Genomic DNA, 26,700 nt, shown 5'->3' with positions numbered 1-26,700 from the left:
TGCCAGCTGGGTGACTTGGGGTGAGTCACTTTGCCTCTCTGGGCCTCAGTTCCCTCATCTGGAAAATGGGACCGTGGGACCACCTGGTAACCTCCCCAGCGCTTAGAACAGTGCTTTGCACATAGTAGGTGCTTAATAAAGCACCTCGTTCTCGCCTGTCCCGCCATCGACCCCCGGGCCTGGAATGCCCTCCCTCTGCCCATCCGCCAAGCTGGCTCTCTTCCTCCCTTCAAGGCCCTACTGAGAGCTACCTCCTCCAGGAGGCCTTTCCACACTGAGCCCCTTCCTTCCTCTCCCCCTCGTCCCCCTCTCCATCCCCACCATCTTACCTCCTTCCTTTCCCCACAGCACCTGTATACATGTATATGTGTTTGTACATATTTATTACTCTATTTTACTTGGACATATCTATTCTATTTATTTTATTTTGTTAGTATGTTTGGTTTTGTTCTCTGTCTCCCCCTTTTAGACTGTGAGCCCACTGTTGGGTAGGGACTGTCTCTATATGTTGCCAACTTGTACTTCCCAAGCGCTTACTACAGTGCTCTGCACACAGTAGGTGCTCAATAAATACGATTGATTGATTGATTGATTGGCTTGGAGTAGAATCTTTCAGAAGCCAGGTGTAGAGGCCAGGGAAGTGTGCAATCTGAATGCTGATCAAATCCACTGACTCTGACAAAGCTCACAATGGTGCAGTGTTCTCCCCCAACTACCCATGGACCAGAATCCAGCGCCAAGATCCAGTGGCCATCTAGCAGCCATCCTGATAATGTGCACATATCGGATCCCATGAGACCCTGGGAGAGGTCCTGTCTCACCATGGCCATGAGATCCCATGGCTTGGTCCCTGGTAGGGCAGTCTGCCTGGACCGGTAGCACCATATCGCTTACATGTGGGGGTCTCTGTGTGTCCTCACCACCCCAGGAACCTCTAGACACATGATGGCACTCCCGGATTCAGGGCCTAGGCAACTGTCTCAGGTTCATGCCCATGAGTATGGATGTGGGCCAGATGACCTGCACCAAAGTGGGTGTGTGGGACTCCAGAGGGGTGATGGGAGACTTCATCACCAACACTGAGGCATGGACAGAACCTGCTAGAACTCTTCGTCCCTGTGGACTGGGACCAGGAGACCCATCCTGATCCAGCACCAGTCAAAGGGGGTCCTGGGCACAGCCCCTGGCACCTCCCACCCCTCGAGTCCCAGTTGGATAAGCTGGATCCTTACGTGGCATATATGGTGGGTGGTTCAGGGAGTCATTTTGGCAGCCACCGACGGCACCATTGACAAAGCTGGATGGCTCGTTCATGTCCTGGAGAAAGAAGTCAGTTCCCAATAAGCTCTTGGATAACTCAGAATGATGTTGGCACAGAGAGCTCTAGGGGGACTTCTGGGGTGCAAGGAGATCGGGGTCACTCCAAGCTGAGCCAGGGGCCAGCATTCATGTTCTACCTAGGGAGTGTTCTAAAAGGAGGGGAATGGAGAAATTGCTCTCAAGCGCATTCTGTGACAGTGGACAATTCCCCAGCCCAGGACGAACAGTTCCTAATGCCATTCTACCCAGATACCAATCCATCCATCAGTGGCATCGGCTGAGGATCTGCTGGGTCAGAGCACTGTTCTAAGCCCTTGGAAGAGAACAATGGAGTTAGAAGACACAGTCCTTGTCCCCTAGCAGCTTCCTGTGGGAAGACTGGGGAGACACACACTGAAATAATTTAAGGGTAAAAGTGAAAAGAAGAACAGATGAGTGGGTGAGAGCAGGTTTGAGTGTTGATGTGGACAGAGGTGCCACAGAAACCTAAGGATGTCGCTGGTGCAGAAGGGCTGAGGGGTTGTCTGGGCGGGGGTGGGACCTGGGCAAGGGAAAGATTCACTGGGGAAGGTCTTCTGGAGGAGAGGGGATTTCAGAAGGTTTTGGATGATGAAAAGAGAGAAGACTGCTTCTGGCAGATGAGAAGGAAGAGGGAGTTCCAGGCCGGGAGGATGGCAGGATGTGGGGGTCAAAGATGGGAGAGTTGGGAATGGTGCATGGGGAGAAGGTCAAATGTAGAGGAACTAAAACTGTGAGTTTTATGGGATAATGAATCTCACCCCTTCTATTTTACAGGATTCAATCCTGACCCGATAAGAACAGTCAGACTGATTCACATCCCTGAGCACACACATATACCTACATGCACACAAACCACCAACAGAAAAATACCCGTGTATGTGCCTTAGTGGCAAGAGCAAGGTCTTCGGAGTCAGAGGACATAGGTTCTAATCCCACTTGTCTACCACTTGTCTGCTGTGTGACCTTGGGCGAGCCTCTTAATTTTCTATGCCATAGTTACCTCATCTGTAAAATGGGGTATGGCTATAAGCCCCACGTGGGACAACCCGACTATCTTGTATCTACCCTAGTTCTCAGAAGAGTGCTTGGCACAGAGTAAGCACTTAACAAATACCACAATAATAATAATAATATCCTCCAGACTGTGAGCTTGTTGTGGGCAAGAATGTGTCTGTTCATTGTTATATTGTACTCTCCCCAGCACTTAGTACAGTGCTTTGCACACAGTAAGTGCTCAATAAATATGATTAATAATACCCACATGCTCACACACAGACAAACAAACAAGCACACTTACAATCCACAAGCCGTCAAACTTGAGGCTCTTGTGGGGCTCCCGGGGGTTGGTGTGCAATTCCAGGATTTCTCTTTTCCACCAGGTAGCTGTCGAGTTGCGGAAAAAGTCTGGGAAGGCCACGTGAGCCCGGTATAGCTGTCAAAGGACATCGGAAACATCAAAACCGGAATGTGTCTGGCTTGTGTGAAGTTGGGATTCTGGCCATAGTGCTATTTTGGAACCACCGAGCCACCTAATGTGACTCCATTCAGCATTGCCAGCATACCCAGTGATGAAGGTTTATCTGCTGTAGGTGCACTCCTGCTCATGCCCAGTGCTGACCAGGTGGACTTGGTGAGGAAAGCTACCCAGACCACTCAGCTGTCCCCCAGCACCAGAGCCCACTGCCCACCACACCCAAACCACCACCCATGACCCAGAATAAGGTCTCAAACCCACAGTTACCTCCACTTGGGTCTCCCAGTCAAGAGACTCGTTTACCACGACATTGGGATAGTCCGGCCACACCTGCAGGGTGCGGGGGGAGGAGGGGGAGAGAGAGAGAGAGAGAGAGAGAGAGAGACAGAGACAGAGACAGAGACAGAGGGAGAGAGAGAGAGAGACAGAGACAGGGACAGAGACAGAGAGAGAACTTCTGTGTGATGGCCTAAGAAATGGACCAAACTTCTTCTGGGTCCAGAGCAGGAAAGGTTATTGGATTATTCTGTATCCCCTGCCATCCATCCATCTGGCCCCTACCATCCCCTCCCCCACTCTAAATAACCCTCTCCGCATTCTCATGGATTCCATTTTCCATCAGTGCAATTGGCCTAGGCTTGATTTTTTTTGTTCTTTCCTCGAAGCCGAGCTGGATTACCACCTGTTCTCTGGCTTGGATGGCCCCTTCTGGTCCAGTGGGGTTCCCACCCTTGCCTCCGGCCATACCTTTCCCCAAGCAATGTCGCTGCCATCTGGCCACCGGATGAAGACGTCATCCTGCTGCCCCCGGGTGAATGCGGGATATGGCTTCGTCTCATTGCCCGAGATGGCGGGATCCTGAGGTCGGAGAGGAGAGTCTGAGGTCAGGGTGGCTTTATGCTGGGCCCCAGTGAGGCTGGGCCTTGGTTTCCCCAGTCACTGTCACTCACCAGGATGAGGATGACTCTCATTCCCGCGGCCTTCATGCGATCAATCAAGGCGGGGAAGCTGGCAAATTTGGGGCTGAGCGTGAAGTCCAGCTGCCGCTCCATGTAATCGATATCTGAGTACTGCACATCCTGTACCGGTGGAGCAAGGGCGACTCTCACGCTCAAGGCCTGACAACCCAGCCCACTGGACCAGCCCCACATATGGTCTCTGTCTCCACTCTGGTCCCCTGAAGGGGCAGAACTGACCATGTTGTGGTCAGCACCAGCCTGGAAGGAAAGCTCGGCCTCACTGGACATAGCTAAGAGCAGTTGAGGACGAGGCCCCCTGAGTGTGCATGTGTGTGCCTTGGTGCATGGCCCACTGTCCTGTTGCAGGGCTCATAGCCAGGATACCAAGGGACAGAATATCAGCCAGAGAGAAGAAAGCACCCATAGCCTCAGGTCACATACATAGGGAATGTTTGCTGCCACCATTGCATCGTACAGATCTGCGATCTCCGAGTCATTTTGGTATCCATAACGACACAGCTGGAAGCCCAGAGCCCAGTACGGTGGCATCACTGGCCGTCCGATCAGCTAGGAGCAAGAATGGAGAGCACATTACCCACAAGCCTCTAGACAACAGACGGTTTCAGGGACCGGACAGGAGCAACAGGAAATGTACCTCAGTATACTGCTGGGTCACAAGCTCTGGGGTTGGGCCCAAGACCACAAAAAAGTCCAGAATCCCCCCAGTTGTGCGGTAGGTCAGTGCTGGCATCGGCTGGAGTGTGACATCTGGGATACAGGGCAAAATGTCAGCAACATCAAGGGACCACAATACACATGTGAGAAGCCATGTGCGGGTGAGCTATGGCACACACAAGGGGTCATGAGAAAGCACACTGTGACACAGACATGGGAATCTCAAGGGATCACACCATTACAGAACCATAAGAAAATTTGTGCCATGTGACCACGGCACATACTTGAGAAGGCATGAATCAGCAAGCTATGGAACATACCATGCCATGAGACTTGTAGGAGAATTCACATGCCACAGGAAACACATGCAAAGCCATGTTTCCTGTGGCTGCTGCACAAATTTGAGAAGCCACAAGTGTTGTGCCAAGGCATGCACACACAAGAAGCTACTATTGTGCCATGCTCCATGAACACACAGACACACATGTGCACGGATGCCACTGCACCCACAGAGAGAAGCCACGAGCAACGGTGCCAAGGTACACTTGAGAAGCCAAGAGCTTGCTGTCCCGGGCACCCGAGGCCAGCTGTCTCACCCATGGCATTGCTGTTAAGCAGGAGCACGCCGTGGGCATGGCCATCCTCCTCCAGGGCCATGTAGTAGGGGTGGACGCCATAGGAGTTCAGCTTGTACTGGGAAAGAATAATAATAATGACGATATTAGTTAAGTTTTTACTATGTGTCAAGTATTATTCTAAGCTCTAGGGTACATCCAAGATCATTGGATAGAGAAGCAGCGTGGCTCAGTGGAAAGAGCACGGGCTTTGGAGTCAGAGGTCATGGGTTCAAATCCCAGCTCTGCCAATTGTCAGCTGGGTGACTTTGGACAAGTCACTTAACTTCTCTGGGCCTCAGTTACCTCATCTGTAAAATGGGGATTAAGACTGTGAGCCCCCTGTGGGACAACCTGATCACCTTGTAACCTCCCTAGCGCTTGGAACAGTGCTTTGCACATAGTAAGCACTTAATAAATGCCATCATCATTATAATTATCATTGAGTTGGACACAGTCCCTGTTCCACATGGGGTTTACAGTCCAATAGCCATTTTACAGATGAGGTAACTGAGGCTCAGAGAAGTTAAGTGAGTTGCCCAAGGTCACAAAGCACACAAGTGGTGGAGCCAGGATTAGAATCCAGGTCCTTCTGACTCCCAGGTCCACGATCTATCCAGTGGCTCTGCCACCTTACAGCCCTGTAGGAAACCGCACCGGAAGAGCCCAGTGGCTGCTGGATGTCTCTGGCCCAACAGACAACTCCAGTGTCACACCCAAGTCCAACCCACAGCCACAAGAATGCAACTCCCCCAGAGATATCACTGCCAGCACGGTGGCATCGTTATTGGCATCAGGCACAGGGAGCAAGGGCAGAACCCCATCGCCCCACCCTTCCACAGGCTGGAGGAGCCAAGGCCCCTCCCTCTGTAAGCTGGTGGGCTTAGCTCATCACCCTCGATCTTGCTGGGGAAACTGGGGCCCAGGGAACCCACGAGAGGGAGGGGAGAGGACATCCAGGGTGGGAGGCCTGTGCTGACAGATCTGGTCCAAGGAGCCAGGCCCATCTCCCTCCATCCTCACCCCCGGGGGCTGGTCTCGTGAGAACATCCCCCAGGTGTGCCAGTCCAGGTCCTGACGGAAGGTCCGGTGCTCCATCTCCCCAAAGCCGTAGATGTAGCGGGAGGGCAGGCGGGTGGAGATGCGCAGGAACAGGTCGTTGAAAGTGAAGCCAGGGAGCTGTGAGTCCCAGCTGCCACACAAGACCAGTCCTCACATCAGCCCCTGCCTCGGACCCCCCATCATCCCTGACTTCAGCCCCCACCTCAGCCCTGACAACAGTTCACTCCTCATCCCCTTCTTCAGCTCTCACCTCAGCCACCAACTCAGGACCCTCCCAGCCTCTGCATCAGCCCCCAGAACACACCATGGGTAGGGGGGCTTAGAGGGTGGTCTCCGGAGGGTTCTCTTTACCCCACCATGGCCCAGGGAACTGCCTCTCAAGACAATATGGAAAATTCAGAACCCAAAACAGCCTCCGCCACTCTCCACTCTGTCCTCCCCACGGAGACACTCACATCACGGTGCCGGTGCTTCTGCGTCTGATTTCTATTCCAAAGGGGTTCTCCTTAACAATGACATCATACAGCTGGGCATTGGTGGTCCCAGCTAGACGGTGGGGGATGTTCAGAGGCACTGGCACTTCGTACCTCTGGCTGTTGGGGTCAAAGATCTAAGCAGGAGACAAAACCATCAGGACCCAGCATGAGGCTCATAAGAGGGGCTCAGATGCTTCTATTCATGCTGACAAGTCTTTGTCTACAATCCCTCCCATATGGCTATAGCACAGATGGGATCTCACAGCTCTTCCTGTGGCACCAGATGTGCCAGATTGCAGGTCTGTCTTTTATAGAAGGAGATTTAGGGTTGGCGTTAGGGTTACAAAAAGAGGAAAACCTAGCGTTGGGCAGCCTGGAGCTGTGGAGCTACCTTAAACTGTAGGAGGTGGTCCTGATGGAACGTTATGTCCAGGCGGAGGGGGCTTATGGGAGTGGAGGGCAGGAAATTGGCCTCAGCACTCCGGGTGAGGTCAGCGGTGATGCCAGTCGCGCTGTACTGGATGTTCCGGGCAGTGTAGTAGTTCTTCGTGATGTAGCAGTACGGAACCCCTGGAATGCTGGTTGGCTGAAAGACAGAGCCACTGGTGACTTCTAACGCTGGATCTTGGGACCCCAGGGACACCTGGGTGGGAACGAGTGTGGACAACCCTTCTTCCAGGCCATCGTTCATTCATTCATTCATTCACTCAATTGTATTTATTAAGCGCTTACTGTGTGCAGAGCACTGGACTAACCGCTTGGGAAGTACAAGTTGGCAACATATAGAGACGGTCCCTACCCAAAAACGGGCTCACAGTCTAGAAGGGGGAGACAGACAACAAAACAAAACATGTGGACAGGTGTCAAGTCATCAGAATAAATAGAAATAAAGCTAGATGCACATCATTAATAAAATAAATAGAACAGTAAATATGTACAAGTACAATAAACAGAGTAATAAATCTATACAAACATATATACAGGTGCTGTGGCGAGGGGAAGGAGGTAGGGCTGGGGGGGATGGGGAGGAGAAGAGGGAAAAGAAGGCTCAGTCTGGGAAGGCCTCGTGGAGGAAGTGAGCTTTCAGTAGGACTTTGAAGGGAGGAACAGAGCTAGCTTGGTGGATGTGCAGAGGGAGGGCATTCCAGGCCAGGGGGAGGACGTGGGCCGGGGGTCAATGGCGGGACAGTCGAGAATGAGGTACAGTGAGGAGGTTTGCGGCAGAGGAGCGGAGGGTGCGGGCTGGGCTGTAGAAGGAGAGAAGAGAGGTAAGGTGTGAGGGGGCAAGGTGATGGAGAGCTAGTACCTGTCCTATCCCTGGGCCAGTTGACATCATGTCGGGTCATCTGGCTTTCAGAGCACTCAAACAGTCATCTGAGGCCTGTTAAAGGCCTTGTGTGGTCAGGCCCAGCCCTAGGTCTCGGCTTAAATTCCCTATCCTGAAGGGACCCAGGAGCCTTGCGACTGGGACAGGTGTTATAGTAGGTCCATCCCTAGCCAAGGGTGCTGGCCCCAGAAGGTAACAGGGCCACTACCCCTCTGACCTTCAGGCATCACCGTGGGAGACAGGATACTGGGTGTAAGGATTAGTCGCCTGGGGATTACCTCCTCTGTGGTGAAATTCATAGATGGGAGGGGAAGGGATAAGAGAGAGAGAGAGAGTGTGTGTGTGTGTGTGTGTGTGTGTGTGTGTGTGTGTGTGTGTGTGTGTGTGTGTGTGTGTTCGTTTGTAAATGCGTGCACACACATGGGCATTATTGAGAGTCTGTTATACTTGGGAAGGGGGGGGTGTCATGAGTATTCTGGGGTACATGTCCCTCCCCTAGGAAAAAGCAATGATCTCTGGGAAAGGAGAAGCTGGAAATGTGGATTTTATTGTCGTTTAATAATAATAATAGTATTTGTTAAGTGCTTATTATGTGCAAAGCACTGTTCTAAGCGCTGGGGTAGATACAAGGCAATCAGGTTGTCCCACATGGGGCTCACAGTCTTAATTCTGATTTTACAGATGAGGTAACTGAGGCACAGAGAAGTTAAGTGACTTGCCCAAAGTCAGACGGCTGATAAGTAGCAGAGCCGGGACTAGAACCCATGATCTCTGACTCCCAAGCCCATGCTCTTGCCACTAAGCCACGCTGCTTCTCGCTTCTGATAGGTTCTGTGGTTCTATCAGAAAACCATGTGGCAATGACTTCTGCTTCAAGGAGAAGTTGTGAAGCCTGGGGACATGGGAGGGCTCGGGGAGGCAGGGGCTGGAGGACTGGGGGCCGGGGTTCAGGGGGCCTGGGAGCTGGCAGCTGGATGGACAGGGTTCCAGATGCTGGGGAGCTGGGATCCTGGGGGTCACTGAGCCTTACCTCCCAGATGCAGCCCCGCTGCTGGCAGTTGCTCTCAGAGGCACCATGCTGGTCGGGGTAGCAGTCGATCTTCATCACGTCATTGACCTTCAAGCCCCATTCCACCCTGTAGCCCTCACCCAGCTCCAGACGCAGCCCTGCAATGCGGGCAACCTGGGGACAGCAGAGGGTGGATGGACGGAGATGAGTGCACATGGACACCCACTCTCCCTGGGCCCCAGCACGGCGGGTCTCCCCAGGGATGTGGCCCGGCCACAGGGCAGTTCCCTGCCCAGAAGAACTGTGAAACATGAGCAATGGCAAAATTCTGAAGAGGGATCACTCTTGGTCAGGGCACCCTGGGTTCCTGGCTCCCCAGGGAGGAGGACTCCGTCACCTTGTTCACAGGATCGTAACTGGTGGCGGGCACCATCTTCAGCGGGACCCCATTCTGCTTCACCGTGACATTGACCGGTTCCAAGTCCAGCCCGAAGATCTTAATTTCTTGAAAGGTGAGCCTGTTTGGATCCGAGAATCCCTGGTGGACAACGTGCACCTCCAAGTGACCCTGAAAGAGACGGAAGTGGGGACCGGGGATCTGTTAGGGCTGTCTTGCCCTCCACAGGCGTTGGACCCAGCCTGGCTCCCTTCGGTTTTCACTGAACCCATGGTCAGCCTGTCCTCCTGCCTGCCCCAAAGCCCCTTGTCCTTTCTCCCTAAACCTCATCTGCCCACCAACATCCTCCAACTCTGACCTATTCACGATCCCTAGCCCCAGCCTCTCTCAGATTTCCTTGACATTAAATCCAATTCTCACTCCCTCAGTCAATAGCCCGTCTATGCTTTCCTGAAGCCAATTCTCCCCAAGGCAGTGAGGAAGCTACCCCAAAAACAGGGCAGAAAAGTTCCAAGAATACTAGCCCAAGCCAGCCTAGACCAGTTCAGCCTAAACCAGCCCAGCCTGGTCCACTACTGTAATAACAACAACAACAACAACAATAATAATAATAATAATAATAATAATAATAATGGTATTTGTTAAGTGCTTAACTATGTGCCTGGCACTGTACGAAGTTCTGGGGTTGATACAAGCAAATCGGGTTGGACACAGTCCCTGTCCCACGTGGGGCTCAAGGTCTCAATCCCCATTTTACAGATGAGGTAACTGAGGCCCAGAGAAGTGAAGTGACTTGCCCAAGGTCACACAGCAGACAAGTGGCCAAGCTGAGATTAGAACTCATGACCTTCTGACTCCCAGGCCCGTGGTCTATCCACTACACCATGTTACTTCTCCACACATACTATCCAGTCCAGCCCAGACCAACCTAATTTAGAGAAGCCCAACCCTGACCAGTCCAGCCCAAACCAGTCCAGTCCAGCTTAGAGAAGCACAGCGCAGTCCAGTCTGTCCAACATAAAGAAGCCCATTTTTGGCCACCCCACACCCAAAGGACCTTTTTCAACGTTTCAGATAACACCCGAGGGCCAAGTTTCCCCCACCCAGCCCCTTCCTCGCTGAGGCATTTGGGCATTTATTGGGCCAGACTCAAGTCTGCTCGGGCAGGAAGGTGATGGAAACCCTCCTCAGAGCGAAGTATGTACTACAGTGACCCGGGCAGCTGAATGGCTTGAACCCATCCAGAAGATTATTGTGTTCCCTACAGTTCAGACTGGGGCAGGGTGGATAAAGAGGGAGGAAGGGGACGGTTGCGGTAGTCTCTGCCACATTTGGAGAGAGATGGCTGGTTGCTAATTTGGGAATTGGTTGCCTCGATCAGTCCCTACAAAATTTCCCATGGGGAGCCTGAGAGCGACACAAAGCATCTTCCCCTGCTACCAGAATTGGTGGTGACCAGCTCAGTAGTTCCTTCTGCTCTTCACGGGGCTTCCGGCTCCTCAGCTGTTCTCCCACATCTGCGGGAGTATTCCTGGCAGGGGCCTGGATTTCATGCCAACCCCACTATCCCTCCCAAGGACATTCCTCCCCCCCTCCCCTTGGGTAGAGGAAGCCCTCAGGTTGAAGACATGCAGTGACTAGGCCTGGGGCCGGCCACAATTTTAGCTGAGTCACCTGTTCCCCTCTAGGTTGTCTGTTATACTGTTAAAACTCTGTTATATTGTTGTATTGTACTCTCCCACGTGCTTAATACAAAGCTTTGCACACAGTAAGTGCCCAATAAACACAATCGATGGATTGACTGGTCTCTGTGAAGATGGGGAGGATACTGGCAAACTACAGACCTCCTGTGAGGCCCCTGGGTACCCAGCACCCCTACGAATTGTAGAGGCAAAGCAAACATCCCATGTGGTCAACGAACCCACTCACCCAGCTGGCAGAGAAGGCCGATAAATGGTAATTCTTGCTTTCATATGTGTCTGAAAAAGATCAGGAAGAGGAGTGGATCCCTTCTCTACACCACAGAGTGGAACCACTTCTGACCCAGAAAAAGGGTCTATTCTGTGTGGGAGTAAGCTAGGGAAGTGGTACAGGCGTTGGGGAGGGTGGCATGGGGATGGGGTGGGATGCAGGGGAGGGCTAGGGGGTGTCAGTGGACAGTGGCAGAATGCAAACATGGTTGACCATGTGAGTGACAGTGTAGATGAAGGGCGGGGTGGTTGGGGGGGAAGGGCAGGCCGTTGGCTGCCTGGATTAGTGACCTGGGCAGACTCCAGGGAGGACCTGGCTCGGGGGCTGGGATGGGTGATTGGCCCTTCTGAAGCCCCACAGCTCGGACAGCCAGCCATGGATTGGCTCTAAGCAGGTTTCTCAGAGCTGAAGTGACCCTGGGGGGCCCCTGAGGGGGTCACTGCAGAAGGTTCTGAGTGAATACAGAGCAAAAGATCTGGGGCTGGGGAGGAGTGGTGTGTGGTGGTCAAGCACCAGCTGGGACCACCAAATCCACTAGATCATTCTGGGGGCCCACTCCGGGCAGAGCCTCTGGATGTTTCTCACCTATGCTCTGCCCATCATCCCAGAACAGCTGCCCTGTGGCCTGCCCATCCTCATCCAACGCCACAAGGAGTGCCAGGGCATTGCGCCGACTGCAAAGACCAGAAAACACAGTTACCACAATGACCATTCATAGCACTACATGGTCTCAGTGCCTCTAGGGCCCAGGGTCAGCATTGCCAGGGCCCAGTCCCATCTGGCTGCCATAGCATGCACTGACCCACCACCCTGTCAGGCTTCCCCCCTGCCTTAGCGGTGTGGGCAAACTGCAAAGTGACAAGGAAACATGCTACCATCCTGGGACCACTGCTTAGTCTGGAAGAACACGCACCTGTAGTGGGTATTGTTGGCCGGCTCCTGGCACGGTAGGATGTGGCCCCCGCGGACATGTAGGTTGATGTGATCTAGGGGCGCTGACAGGTTCCTCCACTGCCCCCTCACTCCCACCTCAGATCCCTGCAGGGAGAGACTGGTTAAGGGGGCTTGCAGAACTCGAATTCCTGAGCCCTCCCAATACCAGGAGGCTGCTGCGCTGGCTCGGCTCCACTTCCTCCCAAGCCTGGTGGCTTAGTTAGGTATAGAAGGAGTCAGTGGGGAACCAGAATGCCCACCCCATGGTGCCCTGCTTCATGCCCATGGCATAAGGCCCAGGCTACTCTGGACCTGGAATAAAGGACCCTCACCGCCTCAGCCTTCATTGGATCCCTGCTGGGCACTCAGCTCTGTAGTGGGCATCTGAGATCGTACAGTGGAAGAAATAGACACCATTGCCCCTTCCTTTGAAGAGTTTACTGTCTGAGTTAATGGATGCCAACTGCTGCTCTCCTCAGGCACTCACCGTGTGATAGCTGTACCAGCGAGCTTTGGGAAAATAAGCCAAAACGTGGACTGCATTCTGAAACCCAGAGAAAGGTGCATGTTATGGACTGCACTGTGCAACTGCAATGAGAAAATACGGGCCTTTTGGACATATGGATGGATCCTCTATACTTACAGCCTTCAGAACAGGGCTGACCAGGAAGGCTGGGCCCAGTAGAAACTGCTCAAAGATGTCCCAGGACACGGGGTCCTCCACAAACCTGCAGGAGGAAGAGGAACTCAAAGTCAGGGCCCTATTGTGCTGAACCCCCTCCCCAGAGAGGTGGTCCGTCCAGCAGAGGGAAAAGCCCGGCCTCCCTCACTTGTCAAGCATCAACTAGGACCAGTAGATCCACGAGACCAGGAGGGCTTTTAGGTTAGGAATAGTATCCCCTCACTCTACTGGACTCGATCAAGTGTTCAGCACAGTCCTCTGTACCTAGGAGACTCAAAGTGCCTTAAGGGCGGGAATTGTGTCTCCTAACTCTACTGGACTCTGGTAAGTCTCTGCTCCCAGTGGGCACCTTTGTAGCTCAGCCCAGATTGTTATGGCCTAGACCTTCAAGCCCACTGGCACTTAGAGAAGCAGTGTGGATCAGTGGAAAGAGCCCGGGCTTTGGAGTCAGAGCTCATGGGTTCAAATCCCAGCTCCACCACTCATCAGCTGTGTGACTTTGGGCAAGTCACTTAACTTCTCTGGGCCTCAGTTACCTCATCTGTAAAATGGGGATTAAGACTGTGAGCCCCACATGGGACAACCTGATCACCTTGTAAATTCCCCAGCGCTTAGAACAGTGCTCTGCACATAGTAAGCGCTTAATGAATGCCATTATTATTATTATTATTCTCCCCTCTGGGGGCTCGATCTGCCACTTCTTGGAGATCAAGCCCTGTGATCCTGTCACTATGTAACTTTACTTAATGCCAGCCTAGGTCCATTTTGCTCTAGAGACCAGGGGAAGTGGTTCCATCTGGCTCTTTCCCGGAAGCTACCCTGCCTGTGTGCAGGGACAGGTCAGGGGGTGATGAAATGGGTGAGGGCTGGGCCCACACTGGTTACATGACAAGACTTTCTGGCTCTGGGGACCCAGGCAGACACTTGTCAAGATTCCTAATCCCCAATCCTCTATCCATTCAGATGTGCCGATGCCCAGAGAACCCCTTATCAATGATCGGGTTCTTGAGGGCACTTTGTAACCAGGGTGGGGGCAATGGGTAGACTTCACAGGAAAGGAAATAACTGGAAGCCACTAGCCAGAGTGTGCTGCACCCATTCTTGGAGCCAGCAGCAGAAGATCTATTGGTGGGGAAGGTCGAGGGTTGGTGCAGGTACAAGGTATGTGTGGTGCTGTGGGGCCAGGAGTGGGGATGGAGCATGGTAGACTTTAGAAAGGAAGATGAGGGGAATTGGGTGAGAATATAGGATGGTTTGTGGGAAGCAGTTGCAAGTACAGGAGTTTGGTAGCAATGCATGGGGAGGATATGGGGGCTGGGCTGGGTACACAGAGGACATAGTTGGGACAGCAGGAGTACACACTCATGGAGCAGTGGGCGGACAACAGTGCTGCCATTCACGTGGGCCTCGTGCATGAGCGTGTACAGATAGGGCATCAGGGTGTATCTGGTGTTAAGGACGTTTCTGGAGAGATCTTCGAAGGTCTTGTTCCAGGCCACCGGGTCTTGTCTCTGAAGGGGCAAAGAAAGCAAGGGGCTAAGACCACTGGACTGCCCCACTGTCCCTCAAGGATATAGAGACCGGCTAGGGGAGATGAGGTGGGAGGGTCAGTCCATCCCAGGAAAGGGAAGAACAGGGACCAACTGGAACCAACTGACAGGCAGCCAAACTCAGGGCAGAAACTGGCTCAGACCCTATGACCCCGGGGTTCTGCTCCCAGATTGATGTGTGAAGCATCATCTGACTCTGAGGTGGTCTTCTGGGAAGGGTGAAAAAGGGGAAGCAGAGGCAGGCTGTGGGAGGGTAGGAGGGCTCAACCTTGGTGCCGATGGTGTTGTGGTTGCGGGAGAATGGATAGAAGGCCCCCAGCTGCATCCAGCGAGCACACATCTCGTAGTCTGCATCATTGAAGAACCCGCAGATGTCCGCTCCCGTCTGCACATGACACAGAGAGCGGGATTTTAGGAGGAGTGTGCATTACTGGACACTGCACTGAGTACAGGATGTATAAAACTCTTAAGTGAGAAGAGGATGGGCTTACATAGGAGATCCCGAAGAGGCTGAATTCCATCATGCCTGAAACGAGAGCACACAGCTGGTCAGTCCCTGCTCCCGGGGGGATTTATCAACAGGAACGTCTCGTCTGTGTCTGATGGATGGAACCCAATTTCCAGCTCTGGCCCAGCCCCTCACAACCCTAACCCAACCCCGACCTGGCCCCCGATCAGCCCAGCCATTACATTTGGGAACCAGGGGTACATTTACGGGACCCAAAGTGGCTGCCCTCCCAAGCCCGATTCCCTTCTGTGCACGCCCAACGTTGACACAGAGCTTCCCAGCCTGGGACACGGAAACAGCCACCACCCTCCCCTTTGACAGGGCCCACGCACCAATGATGGACTTCCCCAGCTGGTCCCACGCTGCTGTGTTGTCTCCAAGCCAGTGCCCACCCCAGCGCCCCGCTGAGGGAAAAGTAGAGCGGCTGATGATCAGGGCCCGCTGCCCTGTGGCCTCCTGAGCGGCGCTGATCCAGGTGGGGAAATCAGAAGGAACACGTCAGTATCTCTGGCAGCAGAGCATCCAGAAGGGGTTCCCACTCGGACACAGTGAATCTCACTGGGGCAGGTGAGGGAGGGTCTGAGCTGGTGCATGATGAAGGGGCCCAGAGGAAGCAATCAATCAATCAATCGTATTTATTGAGCACTTACTATGTGCAGAGCACTGTACTAAGCGCTTGGGAAGTACAAATTGGCAACACATAGAGACAGTCCCTACCCAACAGTGGCCTCACAGTCTAAAAGGGGGAGACAGAGAACAGAACCAAACATACCAACAAAATAAAATAAATAGGATAGAAATGTACAAGTAAAATAAATAAATAGAGTAATAAATATGTACAACCATATATACATATATACAGGTGCTGTGGGGAAGGGAAGGAGGTAAGATGGGGGGATGGAGAGGGGGACGAGGGGGAGAGGAAGGAAGGGGCTCAGTCTGGGAAGGCCTCCTGGAGGAGGTGAGCTCTCAGCAGGGCCTTGAAGGGAGGAAGAGAGCTAGCTTGGCGGATGGGCAGAGGGAGGGCATTCCAGGCCCGGGGGATGACGTGGGCCGGGGGTCGATGGCGGGACAGGCGAGAACGAGGTACAGTGAGGAGATTAGCGGTGGAGGAGCGGAGGTTGCGGGCTGGGCAGTAGAAGGAGAGAAGGGAGGTGAGGTAGGAGGGGGCGAGGTGATAGAGAGCCTTGAAGCCCAGGGTGAGGAGTTTCTGCCTGATGCGCAGATTGATTGGTAGCCACTGGAGATTTTTGAGGAGGGGAGTGATATGCCCAGAGCATTTCTGGACAAAGATAATCCGGGCAGCAGCATGAAGTATGGATTGAAGTGGAGAGAGACACGAGGATGGGAGATCAGAGAGAAGGCTGGTGCAGTAGTCCAGACGGGATAGGATGAGAGCTTGAATGAGCAGGGTAGCGGTTTGGATGGAGAGGAAAGGGCGGATCTTGGCAATGTTGCGGAGCTGAGACCGGCAGGTTTTGGTGACGGCTTGGATGTGAGGGGTGAATGAGAGAGCGGAGTCGAGGATGACACCAAGGTTGCGGGCTTGTGAGACGGGAAGGATGGTAGTGCCGTCAACAGAGATGGGAAAGTCAGGGAGAGGACAAGGTTTGGGAGGGAAGACAAGGAGCTCAGTCTTCGACATGTTGAGCTTTAGGTGGCGGGCGGACATCCAGATGGGAAGCAGGGACTAATGGATAGATGAATGGCAGGGGCTCTCGCTGTGGGGTCCAGGATCCAGAAGGATGATTCCATCAGGCCGTGGAGACCCTGATGGGAAGCTGGGTTCCAACGGGCAATGGAGACACTTACTCATAGGTGGGTTTCATCTGGGACCACCCATACAGGTTATGCACGTCATAGTGCCGCACAGGGGAGCCGTCGGCCAGGAACTGCTGACTCTCCATGCACAGGGTCTTACTGCTCAGACCCCGCTCCCAGGAAGCCAAGTCTGGGGGATGGATCAGGACAGTCAGTGACCCCACAACCCCCCGTCTGCCCCCAGCTTGCAGTCAGTCCATCCATCCACTGACCAACAGAATTTACTGAGCACCTCCTGGACTCAGAGTCTGGATGGGATAAATGTGGTTTGGAGCAGAATTCTTCTGAAGTCAGGTTTGGGTGGCTGGGGAGTGTGCGATCTGAAAGCTTATCAAATCCACAGACTTCAACAGAGAAAGCTCAGAGCGGGACAGTGTCTCACCCAACTACCCCTGGACCAGGGTCTAGTGTCCAGATCCAAAGGTCATCTAGTGGCAATCACTATATGGTGCACACACGCCAGACACTGAGAAAGTTCCTGCACTGCCATGGTCAGGGTCCTGTGACTTTGTCCCTTTTAGACTGTGAGCCCACTGTTGGGTAGGGACTGTCTCTATATGTTGCCAATTTGTACTTCCCAAGCGCTTAGTACAGTGCTCTGCACATAGTAAGCGCTCAATAAATATGATTGATGATGATGATGATGATGTCCTGGGTGGGGCACAGTCTGCAAGGACTGGCAGCTCCCTGTCACATGCCTGAGTTCCCTGCATGTCTCCACCACACCTGGAACCTCGAGTCACATGATAGCACCACTGGATTGAGGGCCTAAGTGATCCTTCCCAGTACAGGCTCACATGGCTAAACAAAGACTGGATGACCTGCACCATAGTGGTTTTGTGGAACCACAGGAGGGTGAGTGGCAACTTCAACCTTAACACTGAGACACAGATAGAACTGGCTGGGACTTTTGCTTCATTCATTCATTTTCATTCATTCAATCGTATTTATTGAGCAGAACCAGGAGCCCCATCCCGATCCAGCACCAGCCATAGGGGGCCCCTGGCACCGCCCCTGGCACCTCCTGCCCCTCTGCGGGTCCCCAGTTCGATGAGCCAGATCCTTACGTGGCATATACGGGGGGTGGTTCAGAGAGTTATTTCGGCAGCCGCCTACAGCACCGTTGACAAAGCTGGCTGGCTCGTTCATGTCCTGGAGAAAGAAGTGGGTGTCCAATAAGCTCTCAGGAAAGCTCAGAATGACGTTGGCATAGAGAGCACTGTGGGGGAACTTCTGGGGTTCAGGGAGAACAGTGGTCCAGCCAAGATGAGCCTGGGGTCAGTCAGGGGCCAGCATTCATGGTCTACCTAGGGAGTGTTCTAAAAGGAGGGGAACAAGTGCATTTTATGGCCACGGACATTTCCCCAGGCCAGGATGGGCAGTTTCTCATGCCATTCTCCCCAGCTACCAATCTATCCACCAATGGCATTGGCTGAGCACCTGCTGGTTCAGAACACTGTTCTAAGCCCTTGGGAGAGAACAATGGAGTTAGAAGACACAGTACCTTCCCTCTAGCAGCTTCCTGTGGGAAAGGTGGGATGACGGACACAAACTATTTAAGGGCAGAAGTGAAAGAAAGAGCGGATGAGGCGGTGAGGGCAGGTCTGAGTGTCGAAGTGGACACAGGTGCCATGGAAGCCTGAAGACATTGCTGGCACAGAAGGGCTGAGGGGCACTTGAAGGGGGATGGGATGTGGGGAAGGGAAAGGTTCATTGGGGAAGGCGTCCTGGTAGAGGGGGGATTTCAGAAGGACTTGGATGATGAGAAGAGAGAAGACTGGTCCTGGCAGATGAGAAGAGAATGGGAGTTCTGGGCAGGGAGGATGGCAGGAGGTGGGGGTCAAAGATGGGAGAGTTGGAAATGATGCATGGGGAGAAGGTCAACTGGAGAGGAATCAAGAGTGCAAATGATATAATTCCCATCCCTTCCATTTTACAGGATTCAAACGATCTCCCTAACAACAGTCAGACCGATCCACTTCCCTGAGCATGTGCATAGACCTACGTGCACACCCCTCCCCAACAAAAACATACCCATGTACACACACCCACAAACTCACACATAGACAAGACAAACAGATAAGCACACTTACAATCCACAAGCCGTCGAACTTAAGGCTCTTATGGGGCTCCCGGGGGTTGGTGTGCAGTTCCAGGATTTCTCTTTTCCACCATGCCGCAGTCGAGTTGCGGAAAAAATCAGGGAAGGCCACGTGAGCCCGGTATAGCTGCCGAGAGACATTGGAACTGTCAGAACTGGAATCCGTTTGGCTCACGGGTAACTAGGATTCTGCCCCTTTAGCTGATTCGGAACTGCCAGGTTCCTGAACATCGCTCCTTTCAGCATCACTATGGCAGGGGGCATTGATGAGGGGGTATTTGCTGAGGGGGCGGTCCTGTCGTGACCAGAGCCAATTGCCTGAACATGGCGAGGGAAGTGACCCAGAGCCCTCAGCTGTCCCCCAGCACCAGAGCCCATTGAATTCTGCCCTGTGCCCACTGCCCAACACATCCAAACCACCACCCATGGTACAGCACAGGGTCTCAACCTAAAATTTACCTCCACTTGGGTCTCCCAGTCAAGAGTCTCATTTACCACAACATTGGGATAATCCGGCCACACCTGCAGTGAGGGGGGAAAGAGAGAGAAGGAGAGTGAGAGTGAGAGAAAGAGAGGCAGGCGGAGAAGAGAAAGAAAAAACTTCCATGATATCATGAGAAATGAAGCTACCTGGATCCAGAACAGGAAAGGTTACAGGATCCTGCTTTATCTCCTGCCCTCCCTCCATCTGGCCCTCAACATCCCCTCCCTTGCTCCATATATCTCTCTCAGCATTCACGTGGATTCCACTTTTCATTGTCACTATCGGCCTGCGTTTGGTTTTTTGTTATTCCCTCATAGCTGAGCCGAATTACCACCCGTCCTCCGGCTGGAGAGCCCCACCTGGGCCAATAGTTTTCCCTCCATCACCTCTGGCCATACCTTTCCCCAGGCGATGTCACTGCCATCCGGCCACCGGATGAAGACATCATCCTGCTGCCCCCGGGTGAATGCGGGATATGGCTTTGTCTCGTTGCCTGAGATGGCGGGATCCTGGGGTCAGAGAAGAGAGTCTGAGGTTGGGACTGCCCCAGGTCGGGCCCCAGTGAGGCTGGGCTTGGTTTCCTCGGTCATCATCACTCACCAGGATGAGGATGACTCTCATCCCTTCAGCCTTCATGCGGTCGATCAAGGCGGGGAAGCCAGCAAAGTGGGGGCTGAGTGTGAAGTCCAGTTGCCGCTCCATGTAATCAATATCTGAGTACTGCACATCCTGCGCCAGCAGAGTGAGGGAGACTTTCATGCTCAAGGCTTGACAACCCAGCCTACTGCACCAGCCCCACACACTGGTCAGGTCCCCTGAACCTGGCCATCCTGTCTTCACCCTGGTCCCCTGAAGGGGCAGAACTGACCATGGTGTGGTCAGCACCAGCCTGGAAGAAAAGTAGGTCACACTGGACCTGGCTAAGAGCAGTTGAGAATGAGGCCCCCCACTGTGTGCATGTGTACGTCCCACTGTCCGGTAGCAGGGCTCACAACCAGGACACAGAGAGAAGAAAAATCAGCCAGAGAGAGAAAGTACCCACATCCCCAGGTCACGTACATAGGGGATCTTTGCTGCCACCATCTCATCGTACAGGTCTGAGATCTCCGAGTCATTCTGGTATCCATAGCGACACAGCTGGAAGCCCAGAGCCCAATATGGTGGCATCGCTGGCCGTCCGATCAGCTAGGAGAGGGAATGGCAAGTACATTATCCACAAGGGGAGGATGGTTGTAGGGACTGGATGGCAGTGGCATCAAAATGGTGGTAGTGAAAGGAAATATACCTCGGTGTACTGCTGGGTCACCAGCTCTGGAGTTGGGCCCAAGACCACAAAAAAGTCCAGAATGCCTCCTGTTGTGCGGTAGGTCAGCACTGGTGTTGGCTGGAGTGTGACATCTGGGATACAGGACAAAGGGTCAGCAACAGCATGGGGCCACCATACACATGTGAGAAGCCACCTGCCAGTTTGTTATGGCACATATAAGGTGTCATGTGAAAGCACACCATGACAAAGACACAGGAATCTTGAGGGTTCACACAATGACATAATCACAAGTCGCCCTGTGGCATGTAGCCACGTATTTCTGAAGCCATGAATCAGCAGGCTATGGAACAGGTACATATCAAATAGAATGCAGATGAATTTACATACAGCAACATACAAATGTGAAGTCATATGTCCTGTGGCCACAGGACCCATTCAAGAAGCCATGAGTGATGGTACCAAGGCATGCACACAAGAGAAGCTACTAATAATCATTCCAAGGCACATGACCACACTGATTCCTGTGTGCACGGATGACATTGCACCCACAGAGGGAAGCCACAAGCAATGATACCAAGGCACACAGACACAAGAAGCCACAAGCTACAATCCTTCCAAAGCCCTGCTCCTTCTTCAACTGTCATCTTTCCTAGAAGTATCTGAAGAGATCTCCTGCCATTTCTCAAAATAATAAATATAATAATAATATTAATAATGATGGCATTTGTTAAGCACTTACTATCTGCCAAGCACTGTTCTAAGCACTGGGGTAGATACAAGGTAATCAGGTTGTCCCAAATGGGGCTCACAGTCCTAATCCCCATTTTACAGACAAGGTAACTGAGGCTTAGAGAAGTTAAGCGACTTGCCCAAAGTCACGCAGTTGACAAGTGGCGGAGCCGGGATTAGAACCCACGACTTCCGACTCCCAAACCTTTGCTCTTTCCACTAAGCCACAATGCTTCTCATCCCCTCCTTCACCTGTGCCTCCACTTACATTATATCATACTATAACATAGTATATTATATTTATATTAACATCTGTCTCCCCTCTAGAGCGTGAGCTCATTGTGGGCAAGCAATGTGTCTGTTTATTGTTGTATTGTATTCTCTCAAGTACTGTGTACAGTGCTCTGCTCACAGTAAGCACTCAATAAATAGGATTGACTGACTGACTGACTGACCCCCATTCCTTTACACTTTATCAAAACACTTGCCCCCTTCCTTCTTCCCTCCCTAAATACCATGTTCAACTATTCCCTCTCCAGTGGTTTCTTACCCATTGTTTTCAAACATACAAATATCTCCTCTATCTAAAAAAAACCTTCCTGTGACCCTACAGTTCCCTCCAGTTATCAGCCCATCTCCCTCCTACCAGTCCTCTTCAAACTCCTTGAGTGAGTTGTCTACGCCGGCTGTCTCCAGTTCATCTCCTCCAATTGTCTCCTTTAACCCTTCCAATCTAGCTTCTGTCCCTTTACTACCCAGAAACCACCTTCTCAAAGGCGACAAACGATCTCCTTCTTGCCAAATCCAACAGCCTATTATATTTCATCCTAATCCTCCTCAATCTCTCAAATGCCTTTGAAACTATCGACCACCCCCTTCTCCCAGAAACCTCGTTCAACTTCACCTTCATTGACACCGTCCTCTCCTGGTTCTCCTCCTATCTCTCTGGCTGCTCATTCTCAGTCTCTTTCATGGGCTCCTCCTCTACCTCCCACTTTTTAACTGTGGGTGTCCCTCAAAATTCAGTTCTGGATCCCCTTCTATTCTCCATATACACCCACTCCCTTGGAGAAGTAATTCACTCACGTGCCTTAAATTACCACTTCTATACAGATGATTCCTAAATGTACACATCCAACTTTGATCTCTCTCCCTCTTTGCAGTCTTACAGTTATCCTGCGTTTAAGACATCTCGAATTAAAATGTCCGACCATCACCTCAAACTTCACATATCTAAATCAGAACTCAACTTCCCACACAAATCCTGTCCTTTCAGACATTTCCATCACTGTAGACAGCACCACCATTCTTCTTGTCTCACAAGCCCATAATCTTGGTGTAACCCTTGATTCCTCTCTCTCATTCAACCGATATACTTGATCCATCACTTAGTCCTGTCAGTTCATCCTTCACATCATGCAAAATCTGCCCTTTCATCTCCATTCAAACTGCTTCCACATTAGTCTAAGCACTTATCTTATGCCAACTTGATTACTGTATTAGCTTCCTCACTGACTGCCCTGCCTCCTGTCTCTCCCTACTCCAGTCCAAACTTCACTCTGCTGCCCAGATTATTTTCCTATAAAAACGTTCAGGCCATGTTTTCTCACTCCTCAAGAACCACCAGTGGTTGCCCATCCACCTCCATATCAAACAGAAATTCATTACCACCAGCTTTAAATCAGTCAATCACCTTGCCCCTCCTACCTCACTTTACTACTGTCCTACAACCCAGCCTGCACACTTTGCTCCTCTCATGCTAATTTTCTCACTGTATCTCTGCTGCCTGGATCATTTTTCTACAAAACCCTTCATGACAAATGACCCCACTCCTCAAAAAACTCCAGTGGTTATCCATCCACCTCCACATCAAACAAAAACTCCTCACCACTGGCTTTAAAGCACTCTGCTACCTTGCCCCCTTCTATTTCAACTCGTTATTCTCCTTCTACAACCCAGACCATGCACTTTGCTCCTCTAGTGCTAATCTTCTCACTATGTCTCGATCTCTCCTGTCATGCCACTGACCCCTGGCACATGTCCTGCCTCGAGTGTGAAACACCCTCCCTCCTCAAATCCGACAGATAATTACTCTTCCCACCTTCAAAGCCTTATATAAGACACATCTCCTCCAAGACACCTTCCCAGACTAAGAATCCCTTTCCTCTTCTCCCAGTCTCTCCTGCATCACCCTGACTTTTCACCCTGTGAGAAGCAGCGTGGCTCAGTGGAAAGAGCATGGGCTTGGGAGCCAGAGGTCATGGGTTCTAATCCCAGCTCCCCCACATGTCTGCGTGTGACTTTGGGCAAGTCACTTCACTTCTATGGGCCCCAATTACCTCATCGGTAAAATGGGGATGAAGACTGTGAGCCCCATATGGGACATCCTGATCCCCTTGTACCCGCCCCCCCCCCAGAGCTTAGAACAGTGCTTCGCACATAGTAAGCGCTTAACAAATGCCATCATTATTATTTATCACCTGTCTACATGTTTTGACACCTGTCTATATGTTTTGTTTTGTTTTGTTGTCTGTCTCCCCCCTCTCGACTGTGAGCCCATTGTTGGGTAGGGACCATCTCTATATTTGCCGACTTGTATTTCCCAAGTGCTTAGTACAGTGCTCTGCACACAGTAAGTGCTCAATGAATACGATTGAATGAATGAATGACTTGCTCCCTTTGTTCTTCCCCCCTCCCAGCCCCACTGCACTTACGTATATATCTGTAATTAATTTATTTGTCCTGATGTCTGTCTCCCTGCCTCTAGACTGTAAGCTTGTTGTGGGCAGGAATGTATTTGTTCATTTTATATTGTAATAATAATGATGATATTTGTTAAAACCTTATGTGCCAGGCACTTTACCAAGTGCCTAGTACAATGCTCTGCACACAATAAGCGCTCAACAAATATGACTGAATGAATGTTTGAATGAATTAATCTATCTAGCTGCCGACCCCTTGCCCATGTCCTGTCTTTGGCTCAGAACGCCCTCCCTCTTCATATCTGACAATTACTCTCCCCGACTTTAAAGGCTTATTGAAGGCTTATTCACTGACAAAGCCCTCTTTTCCTCTTCTCCCACTCTCTTCTGCGTCACCATGACTTGCTCCCTTTATCCATCCCCTCTTCTCAGACCCACAGCACTTATCTGTAATTTATGTATAAATTAACGTTATGTAACATTTATGTAACATATGTATATATGTTTGTACATATTTATTACTCCATTTTACTTGTACATATCTATTCTATTTATTTTATTTTGTTAATATGTTTGGTTTTGTTCTCTGTCTCCCCCTTCTAGACTGTGAGCCCACTGTTGGGTAGGGACTGTCTCTATATGTTGCCAATTTGTACTTCCCAAGAGCTTAGTACAGTGCTCTGCACACAGTAAGCGCTCAATAAATATGATTGATTGATTGATTAATTTTATTTATATTAATTTCCAACTTCCCCTCTAACCATAAGGTGCTTGTGGGACTGGAGTGTGCTTGTTATAATGTTATTTGTACTCTCCCAAGTGCTTATTACAGTGCTCTCCACACAGTAAGTGCTCAATAAATACGATTGACTGACTGACTGACTGACTGAGAAACCGGCGGTCCCAGGTGCCCAAGATCAGGTGTCTCACCCATGGCGTTGCTGTTGAGCAGGAGCACACCGTGGGCGTGGCCATCCTCCTCTAGCGCCATGTAGTAGGGGTGAACGCCGTACGAGTTCAGCTTGTACTGGGGATAGACAGAGAGCAGCATATTGGACGTTGGCCACCCCGACACCTCGCGGCCCTCAGTGGAAATGGGAGCCTCCTGTGTCTCACCCCTGTCTGACCCCTGTCCATGAGAACAGGGCTCCCCCAGAGACCTCACCGCAGGTGCAGTGGTATCCTCACCCGCATCTATTGGCGAGCCGGGCATGGGGGGAGCATGGGCAGAATCCCCCACCCCACCTTGGAGGGCCCCATGGGCCGGAGGAACCAAGGCCCCTCCTTCTGTAAAGTGGCAGGTTAGCTCATCGCCCTCGGTCCTGCCTGGGAACCCAGGGCCCAGGGAACCCAAGAGAGGGAGGCGAGAGGGTGCCTGGGGTGGGAGGCCAGTGCTGAGAGATCCAGGGCTGGGGGCTGGGCCCATGTCCTTTCTTCCTCACCCCTGGGGGCTGGTCCCGCGAGAACATCCCCCAGGTGTGCCAGTCCAGGTCCTGGCGGAAGGTCTGGTGCTCCATCTCCCCGAAGCCGTAGATGTGGCGGGAGGGCAGACGGGTGGAGATGCGCAGGAATAGGTCGTTGAATGTGAAGCCGGGGAGCTGCGAGTCCCAGCTGCCACAAAAGACCAGCAGCAGTCTCAGGCCCCACCTTGCTCTCCCTGCCACCTCTGACTTCAGCCCCCACCTCAGCCCAGACCTCAGCTCCTTCTCAGCCCCAACATCAATTCACTCCTCATCCTCCACTTCAGTCCTGACATCAGCCCCCTCCTCGGCCCTCACCTCGGTCCTGTCAGCCCCCACCTCACCTCAGCATCCTCCCAGCCTCTGCATCAGCCCTCAGAGCCCACCATGGGTGGGTGGGGGGCTGTAGAGGGTGGTGCCCAAGGATTCTCCTGACCCCACCATGGCCCACAGAATCATCTCTCTTTACAATATGGAACATTCAGATCCCAAAACAGCCCCCACCACCCCCTCCTCTGTCCTCCCCTTAGAGACACTCACATCACTGTGCCGGTGCTCCTGCGTCTGATTTCGATCCCGAAGGGGTTGGCTTTAACGATGACATCATACAGCCGGGCCTCAGGGATTCTGGCCGGAGAGTGAGGAATGTTCACAGGTATGGGCACTTCATACCTCCGGCTGTTGGGGTCGAAGATCTAGGCAGGAGGCAAAACCATCAGCACCCAGCGTGCAGCTTGTGGGAGGGGCTCAGATACTCCTGTTCATGCTGACAAGTCTTTGCCCGCAACCCTTCCCATACGGTCATGATGTGGATGGGATCTCCCAGCACTTCCTGTGGCCCCAGACATGCCAGGCTGTAGGTCTGTCTTTTACAGGAGGAGCATTAAGTCTGGGGTGAGCGGTACAGGAGGAGTGTTAAGGCTGGTGTTAGTGGGACCCTGGGGCCACGGGCTACCTTAAACTGCAGTAGGTGGTCCTGATGGAAGGCTACGTCTAGGCGGAGGGCGCTTATGGGAGTAGAGGGCAGGTGATTGGGCTCGGCACTTCGGGAGAGGTCAGCAGTGATGCCGGTCATGCTGTACTGGATGTTCCGGGCAGTGTAGTAGTTCTTGGTGATGTAGCAGAAAGGGACCCTTGGGGTGCTGGTTGGCTGAAACA

At 52.2% G+C, this 26,700-nt stretch overlaps 1 protein-coding gene across 1 annotated transcript in view; it reads right to left on the bottom strand.

The window, feature by feature from the left end:
* MGAM (maltase-glucoamylase) overlaps nt 1-26,700 on the bottom strand; it is a 135,109-nt gene that overhangs the window by 33,649 nt on the left and 74,760 nt on the right. The window contains exons 48-81 of the mRNA XM_038760646.1: nt 26,498-26,692; nt 26,083-26,237; nt 25,525-25,693; nt 25,013-25,109; nt 20,670-20,782; nt 20,444-20,569; nt 19,985-20,113; nt 19,783-19,893; nt 19,360-19,422; nt 18,893-19,027; nt 17,867-17,951; nt 16,791-16,929; nt 15,311-15,444; nt 14,962-14,996; nt 14,739-14,855; nt 14,283-14,431; nt 12,882-12,966; nt 12,726-12,782; nt 12,219-12,343; nt 11,891-11,979; nt 11,264-11,313; nt 9,335-9,505; nt 8,959-9,111; nt 6,993-7,187; nt 6,581-6,735; nt 6,087-6,255; nt 5,046-5,142; nt 4,430-4,542; nt 4,216-4,341; nt 3,766-3,894; nt 3,563-3,673; nt 3,083-3,145; nt 2,639-2,773; nt 1,233-1,317 (exon numbers count right to left, since the gene is read on the bottom strand). Of these exons, the coding sequence (XP_038616574.1) occupies nt 1,233-1,317; nt 2,639-2,773; nt 3,083-3,145; nt 3,563-3,673; nt 3,766-3,894; nt 4,216-4,341; nt 4,430-4,542; nt 5,046-5,142; nt 6,087-6,255; nt 6,581-6,735; nt 6,993-7,187; nt 8,959-9,111; nt 9,335-9,505; nt 11,264-11,313; nt 11,891-11,979; nt 12,219-12,343; nt 12,726-12,782; nt 12,882-12,966; nt 14,283-14,431; nt 14,739-14,855; nt 14,962-14,996; nt 15,311-15,444; nt 16,791-16,929; nt 17,867-17,951; nt 18,893-19,027; nt 19,360-19,422; nt 19,783-19,893; nt 19,985-20,113; nt 20,444-20,569; nt 20,670-20,782; nt 25,013-25,109; nt 25,525-25,693; nt 26,083-26,237; nt 26,498-26,692 (4,060 nt within the window). The remainder of the gene's footprint in view (nt 1-1,232; nt 1,318-2,638; nt 2,774-3,082; nt 3,146-3,562; nt 3,674-3,765; nt 3,895-4,215; nt 4,342-4,429; nt 4,543-5,045; nt 5,143-6,086; nt 6,256-6,580; nt 6,736-6,992; nt 7,188-8,958; nt 9,112-9,334; nt 9,506-11,263; nt 11,314-11,890; nt 11,980-12,218; nt 12,344-12,725; nt 12,783-12,881; nt 12,967-14,282; nt 14,432-14,738; nt 14,856-14,961; nt 14,997-15,310; nt 15,445-16,790; nt 16,930-17,866; nt 17,952-18,892; nt 19,028-19,359; nt 19,423-19,782; nt 19,894-19,984; nt 20,114-20,443; nt 20,570-20,669; nt 20,783-25,012; nt 25,110-25,524; nt 25,694-26,082; nt 26,238-26,497; nt 26,693-26,700) is intronic.

The sequence above is a fragment of the Tachyglossus aculeatus genome, chromosome 2 (genome assembly GCF_015852505.1).
Source record: "Tachyglossus aculeatus isolate mTacAcu1 chromosome 2, mTacAcu1.pri, whole genome shotgun sequence".
Lineage (NCBI taxonomy): Eukaryota > Metazoa > Chordata > Mammalia > Monotremata > Tachyglossidae > Tachyglossus > Tachyglossus aculeatus.
Note: the sequence above shows the minus strand (reverse complement) of the source record. Positions and strands in the feature narration are given on the sequence as shown.